Raw genomic sequence first — 7702 nt, 5'->3', positions numbered from 1 at the left:
ATGGTCCAATCCCCAGACTCAAGAAGCATACATGAGCACAGGGACTATTTAGAGGCTTCCTCTCTCCCCTCTGCCCCTTTCTCATCCCCTACCTCATGAATCTATGGACCACAGATAGGTGGTAAAATAGGATTTATTAGAAAGGAATACAGAAGGATAAAAAGCACTAGAGCTTCTGGCAGGGGGAAGACCACAAGGGGAAAGTCTCCATATAGGTCCTTTTTCTAGGGGTATAACGTTTTGAGAATTAGTAGATTGGAGACACCTTGTCAATGTTAATAAATGTATTAACAAATGAATGAATGCAGTCCCTCCAGCTGGGGCAAACCGGTAGGGCCTTCCCTTCATGAAATTGCCCAGGCTTAGGAAACTGGGGGCCCCTGTCCAGCCTTGAACGGGGGAACCCTGTGTCAAAATGAGCTGAGCACTTCTGTTGAGATGTACAGCAGGGACCATGGTGCATGATGGGGTCTCAAGTAGAGCAAAACAGTTTTATTGACTTGAGAGGACAGAGTCAGGAGCTCACATTAATAAAGAAATAGCTGGGCGCGGTGGCTCTCACTTGTAATCCTAGCACTTGGGGAGACGGAGGTGGGTGGATTGCTTGACTCCGGAGTTCTAGACCAGCCTGAGCAAGAGCTGGAGCCCCATCTCTAAAAAAAAAACGGCTGGGCATTGTGGCAGGCACCTGTAGTCCTAGCTACTTGGGAAGCTGAGGCAAGAGGATCACTTGAGCCCAAGAGTTTGAGATTGCTGTGAGCTGTGACACCATGGCACTCAACCCCAGGGTGACCAAGTGAGATGCTGTCTCAAAAAGAAAAGAAAAGAAGAAAAGAATACCAAATTTATACAAAGTCTTTCAGAAAATTGAGTATCTAGGAAACCTAACTAATTTGATGTTTCCAATATTACTTTGATTGCAAAATGAGACAAAGACATTATAGGAAAAAAGCTACAAGTTTATATCCTTTATTAACAATGATATGAAATTCTTAACAAAATTTTACCAAACTGAATCCAATTTGGATTCAATGGAATCCAGGTGTAAAACTTATTTACATATTTTTGTACATATCGTCACTCACAGGAATGTAACTGAGGTTTAACATTAAGAACTCAAGGAATATAATTTACCATGTAAACAAACTAAAAAAAAAAAAGAAATGAAAAATTCCCTGTTTTTTTTACAAAAACAATCTCAGCTAACTAGAAATAGAAGGAATCCTTCTCAACTTGTTAAAGAGCAAACAAAACAAAACAAGAATCCACAGCTAACATCATACTTGATGGTAAAAACAGAAAAGGATGTTTCCCCCCCCTAAATTTAGAAACCAAGGATATCTTCTTTTATGATTTCTATTCAACACAGAACTTGACTTTCTAGACAGGGCAATTAGCTGGGAAGAAGAAGTAAATAAAATGCGGATTACAAAGGAGAAGTAAACTATATTTGCAGACAACATGATCATCTATGTAGAAAATGTGACGGAAAATCTAAAAAGGCTTCAAGAACTAGTAAGTGAGTTTAGCTGAGTTGTGGAATATAATACTGATCTACAATAAGCAATCGTCTGTTTACATACATGTATTACCAATCAATAATTATAAATTGAAATTTTTAAACTACTGTTTAAGATAGTATCAAAACTTTAAATAGTGATAAATCTGACAAAATGTGCTGGATCTGAACACTGCAATTATACAACAACTATATATATATATATATATATATATATACAATTTTTTTTTTTTTTTTTTGGCCTGGGCTGGGTTTGAACCTGCCAACTCTGGCCTATGGGGCCGGTGCCCTACTCCTTTGAGCCACAGGTGCCGTCCTAAATTCAATACAATTCTAATTGAAATCCCTGTAGGCTTTTTTTTTTTTTTTAAATCATAAAGACACTTGCACTAGACTGTTTATTGCAGCTCAATTTACAATCGCCAAAATGTGAAATAGCCTAAATGCCCACCAACCCAGGAATGGATTAACAAGCTGTGATAAATGTATACCATGGAATACTATTCAGCCATTAAAAAAGATGGAGACTTTACATCCTTTGTATTAACTTGAATGCATTATTCTTAGTAAAGCATCACAAAAATGGAGAAGCATGAATTCTATGTACTCAATTTTGATATGAGGACAATTAATGACCTAGCACATGGTGGAGGGTGGGGGAAGGGGAGAGCAGAAAGAGAGAGAAGGCGGGAGGGGGTGGGGTCTCAGTGTGTGACACATCTTTTAGGGGCAAGACACAATTATAAGAGGGACTTTACCTAACAAATGCAATCAGTATAACCTGGTATCTTATACCCTCGATGAATCCCCAACAATAAAATTAAAATAAAATAAAAATAAAAATAATTAACAAACTAATTCTAAAATTCATATGGAAGTGAAAAGAACTTTGAATAGCAAAAATAATTGGGAAAAAAATTATATAAGAAGAAAGGTTCGGTGGCAGAGCAGGCTGAGTGATGAACACCAGTGGTAAATACATGCCTCCGGAGTTCTACCCTTTTCTAGTCTCTGTTAGAGAATTAGCAGAAGTCACCAGAACTCATCTGTGCCTTTTTCCATGTGCAAAGGACTATGGGCACAGAATTCCTGATAATATTAGAAGCAGTGGCTCGTTTCTCACATAAAATCCTATTGCATTTAGTGAAACATAGCCAAAAAAGAGGGAGCATTCCTTTCTTACTCTTTTTTTCTTTTTTTTTTTTTATTAAGTCATATACACATAGATCATGAATGCATATGTGGGGTACAATGTGTTGAGTTTTTATACAATTGGGAGTGCTTACATCAAACTAATTAATACAGCTTTCACCTCATTTACTTGATTATTGGGTTGACATTTATGTTCTATCCTTGATAGATTCGACTTGTACCCTTGCAATACTCTCCATAAGTGTGGTCCCACCATTTACCCTCCTTCTACCAAACCTCCCCCCTCCTCTCCCTTCCCACTCCATTTCTCTCCTTCACTTTCTTACCCTTGAAGAAGATAAAACTCAGCAAATGTTGCTACTGATCTCCTCTTGATGGAAAAACGTATTGTGTAGTACTCCCAGGAAATCTAAGTAACCCTTACACAATGGAAAGATGGGAAACAACCGTGTTTTCTTCCAATGTGGTGAGACAGGAAAGAAAATGAACATGTATTTACTTTGAAAAGGAAAGAGAAAAATTAGTATTTTATAATGATCATATAATTTTTATATCTCTGTGACCCAAGAAAGTCAAATAGAAGTTGATAGCATTCATAAAAGAAAAAGAGAAGTCAGATAGAAGTTTAAATTAACAAAAATTAATAGCATACACTTGATTAAAAGATTTAGAAATATATTATTAACTGGAGTAATTTCAAATAATTATTGAAATGGCCTTTCAAGATAGGATTGTGATTTTACATTAATTAAAATGCCTTATACTAAATGGATAACCAGTGTCAGAATATTGGATAATGTGATAGATTAATTGGAAGAAATCAATTCAGAAGACTTTAGCTTCTCCAAAATTTATTCTACAGAGAGCTATATTTTCCAAATACAGGTGAGAGTATTTGTATTAGTACAAAAGGCCCACGAAGCTGCTAGTTTCTTTCTTTGAAAGTAATAGTGCTTCGCGCTTTTACAGCATCAGACTAGTTTTTCTCCTCACTCTCATAAAACCCATTTCCTAATAACTAAAGCAGGCATTAATTTTGGAAGAAACGTATCACTTCCTTCTCTTTAGTTGCATTAATTCAAGCTAAAAAATAAAAGCAACTGTCACAGAAAGTTTAAAAACATTTTAAAGTTTAGAAGATATGAAAATACAAAGACAGAAAATGTCTGAGAAGGAGAGAAATCTCTGACTAGAACAAGGGGAGGTAGCCTCCATTCTTAGCCAGGAACTCGCAAAGGCAGAGACTCTCAAGCCCCAGAGGGAGGAAGTCTAATTAGTAAGATGTTTATCTAGAAGGAGGAATACTGCGATCATCCCTGGAGCACAGCAGAACCAGAGCTCCTTCTTGTGACTGGCCATAATTCCCCAAAAGTTAAATATTCATCAGAAAAACTCTGCACCTCACCAGGGAATTATCTCTGTGCTGATAAAAGCCCGTTTTTTTTCTACTTCTGAATGTAGAGATGAAATAAGAAAAAAAATCTTTCCCTGCACAAGATATTTCAAAGTTCAGAGTGTCATGGTTATTTCTTTTGGAAATTAATTCTGGCGTAAATAGAATGGCTTATGAAATGATGGCCTATCAAATGCAGAGGCAACTTTAATTGCTGTATCTGGAAAAAATGCTAAGACTTTGTCACAATGTCAAAACATTATCCTCATCCGTGAGGATGCCACGGCCAAGGCAGTATCTCCTGAGCTATTAAACCAATTTTAAGCTCTATTTTATAAGTGTTTAAAATATGGTTTCATCTGTGTAAGAGAAAGAATTATGTTACTCATCAAGGACAGAGCATTTCTTTAAACCGTGTAAACTTTGAATTTTGTCTTGTGACCCCAAACCTAGTAATAAAATTAGTAAGTAGCAAAAATTGGGAAGAACCGCCACATTTTTCATTCCTGGATGCTTTGGAGGTAATTACAATATGTTTATGGTCATAGCTTTTCTTTTTGTTTTTGTTTTTTTTTTCTTTCCCATTCTTCTTCAGCTTTGACTTAGATTGCTTAACTCAAGACTCCATAGAGCCAATTTTGGGTGATTTTGTAAAAGACTCAAATGTGTTATAAAACCATAAATAAATAGAATGTTTCTCTATAAAACTTAGCAGTAGGACTCTGATTTTCCAACTCGGTTCTGGCTGAGTTCCATAGTGGAAAATGTCTGTTCCTATTAGAGATTCCAAAATGCAAATGTGCTGCTGATGTGGTCTATGTTGTACGACAGAAGCAACGTAGAAATTAGTGAAGAAATGCCTTCTTTCTATCAGAGACGCCCCATCAATCAGAATTGCCCTATGCAATCAGAATTCCCTATCTTTCTAAGCCATTTCATTTCTTTCCTCTTTGAATATATAATTTCTGGGACATCCAGCATGCTCTTTAAAGAAGAAAAAGCTTTTGGTTTGAGTTTTGCAATATTAGAAATTCTAAATTCTAGAAATAACAGAAATAATTTCGGGTTATGTATTTTTTCTTTATTTCTAAAGGCATAATTTGTGTTTGTTTTAGAACGACCATGTTGATATATTTCATTCAGTCCTGAAAGCCGAACATCAGAGCTACAGTTTAAACCTCCTGATTCCTAAAGTGTTATCTCATTCTTCTTGGCCATCTCCAAATATATTAAGAGATGATTTGATCGTGCTTTAGAGGGAGAAAGATTGATTGCTTACAATCCCACAGGGAGAAATAATAAAAGTTTATAAACAGAAGACCTGGGAGAAGAAGAGTTGATGAACACAATGATACTCGATTTTATATTAATTTGAGATTAGATTCTGCAAATGACCAGGAAGGGCTAGTGAACAGAGAAAGAGAAAGAAGCCCCCATGCTGGACCATTCCTGAGATCTTGCGTTAATTACTCCAGCCATGGACCAGGAAGTTTCAAGAAGGCAGTTTTCTCCCAGCCACCCAGGATGAAGATTGCTTTAGAAATTTGTATTTATAATGGAAATCCTCTGATGATGAAAGAGAAGGAATCTGTGCGTTTGAAGTATATATAAAGAGAGAGAGAAAGAGAGATACTTGAATATAGGCTCCTTAATACTGAATTGTGGCTACTGTGGACATAGTTTTTCTCTTTCTTTCTTTTTTTTTTTTTTTTTGATGAGAGTCTCACTAGGTAGCCCTGGGTAGAGTGCAGCAGCATCACAGCTCACAGCAACCTCAAACTCTTGGGTGATTCCCTTGCCTCAGCCTCCCTAGTAGCTGGCACTACAGGTACCCCCCACAACGCTGGTTATTTTTTGGTTGTAGTTGTCATTGTTGTTTGGCAGGCCCGGGCTGGGTTCGAACCCCCCAGCTCTGCTGTATGTGGCTGGCACCCTACCCACTGGGCTACAGGCGCCGGCTAGGACTTATTTTTTCTAATCTAACAAAAACACCATGTAAATGTTTGTCTATTTTTGGAAGTTTGGCTGATTTTATATGAATTCCCTCCTTTCTATTTGGTTGATTTTGATACTGGAATAAACACACACTCATTTCTCATCAAAGCCACACTTGGAAGGTAAAAGATAAAGACAATTTGACCCTCCTGTTCTCCATCAGGAAAAAAAAAGTATTTGCCATATTTCATATAAAATATATTCCTAATAAATGCTAACTTTTCTTTTCTTCTTGTAAAGATCGAGCCCTGTGAGAAGAAATGTCCAACGTGAGCCTTGTGACCGTGTTCGTCCTCACTGGCCTTCCCCGGGCCCCAGGGCTGGACACCCCCCTCTTTGCCATCTTCCTGGTGATTTACGTGCTCACCGTGCTGGGGAACCTCCTCATCCTGCTGGTGATCTCGCTGGATTCCCACCTCCACACCCCCATGTACTACTTCCTCACCAACCTGTCCTTCATCGACATGTGGTTCTCCACTGTCACGGTGCCCAAAATGCTGATGACCTTGGCGTCCCCGGGGGGCGGGGCTGTCTCCTTCCACAGCTGCCTGGCCCAGCTCTATTCCTTCCACTTCCTGGGCAGCACTGAGTGTTTCCTCTACACGGTCATGTCCTATGATCGCTACCTGGCCATCACGTACCCGCTCAGGTACGCCAGCTTGATGAGTGGGAGGACGTGTGTGCTCCTGGCCGCCAGCACGTGGCTCGGTGGCGCTCTGCACTCTGCTGTCCAGACCTCACTGACCTTCCGCCTGCCCTTCTGTGGGCCCAATCGCGTCCAGCACTACTTCTGCGATGCACCGCCCATCCTCAAACTGGCCTGTGCGGACACCTCCACCAATGAGATGGTCATCTTTGTCAACATTGGGGTAGTGGCCGTGGGCTGCTTCCTGCTCATAGCGCTGTCCTACGTGTCCATCGTCCGCTCCGTCCTGAGGATCCGCACGTCGGAGGGGAGACGCAGAGCCTTCCAGACCTGCGCCTCCCATTGCATCGTGGTCCTCTGCTTCTTCGGCCCTGGTCTCTTCATTTACCTGAGGCCGGGCTCCAGGGACGCTGTGGATGGGGTTGTGGCTGTTTTCTACACCGTGCTGACACCTCTGCTCAACCCTGCTGTGTACACCCTGAGGAACAAGGAGGTGAGGAAGGCGCTTCTGAAGCTGAGACGTGCGCCAGTGTCCGCTCAGGGTAAATAAATAATCAAGATGGACCACACACGGCTGACTTCCTTTTCTTACTTGTATTAAATTAAACCTTCAACATGAGCATTGTACATAGAGACAACATTTCGATTATTAGATCTTAATTTTTAATGGGCAGTTAATGAATCTTCAATTTTTATCTTTAGAATGTTTGTTAGAATCTCAGCCAAAACATCCATTTAATGGTTATAATCTAAGAGAGAGGATTATAGTCTGTTCTTTTCTTTTTTGTTTTCTGTGACTTTTGTAAAAACGTAGTCTGTTCTTCTATGTTCCGTTAAGTAAATCATCAGAAAATTAGTTTACTTTTAGCATCTATATAAATATTTTCCAGAATTTCTATCTATTAATGCTCTTATAGCTTATTTTGTGTGATTTAAGTCAGAACTTTGTAAGCAAAATGTTTTTTATGTTTTAACTTTACATATTAAAAAATCACTT

General features: G+C 39.0%; 1 protein-coding gene across 1 annotated transcript; it reads left to right on the top strand.

Moving 5' to 3' along the window:
- Positions 1-6319: 6319 nt before the first annotated feature.
- On the top strand, positions 6320-7255 carry LOC128588915 (olfactory receptor 10G7). Its single transcript, XM_053595678.1, has one exon. It carries the CDS (start codon positions 6320-6322, stop codon positions 7253-7255), a length of 936 nt encoding a protein of 311 aa, XP_053451653.1.
- The last annotated feature ends 447 nt before the right edge of the window (positions 7256-7702 follow it).

Source organism: Nycticebus coucang, chromosome 6, assembly GCF_027406575.1.
Source record: "Nycticebus coucang isolate mNycCou1 chromosome 6, mNycCou1.pri, whole genome shotgun sequence".
Classification (NCBI taxonomy): domain Eukaryota; kingdom Metazoa; phylum Chordata; class Mammalia; order Primates; family Lorisidae; genus Nycticebus; species Nycticebus coucang.
The sequence above is the reverse complement of the archived record's forward strand: the minus strand, read 5'-3'. Positions and strand labels throughout refer to the sequence as shown.

Bases quoted from the DNA above. Each gene is read 5' to 3' on its own strand.
- LOC128588915 (XM_053595678.1), top strand. From the start codon at position 6,320: ATGTCCAACGTGAGCCTTGTGACCGTGTTCGTCCTCACTGGCCTTCCC.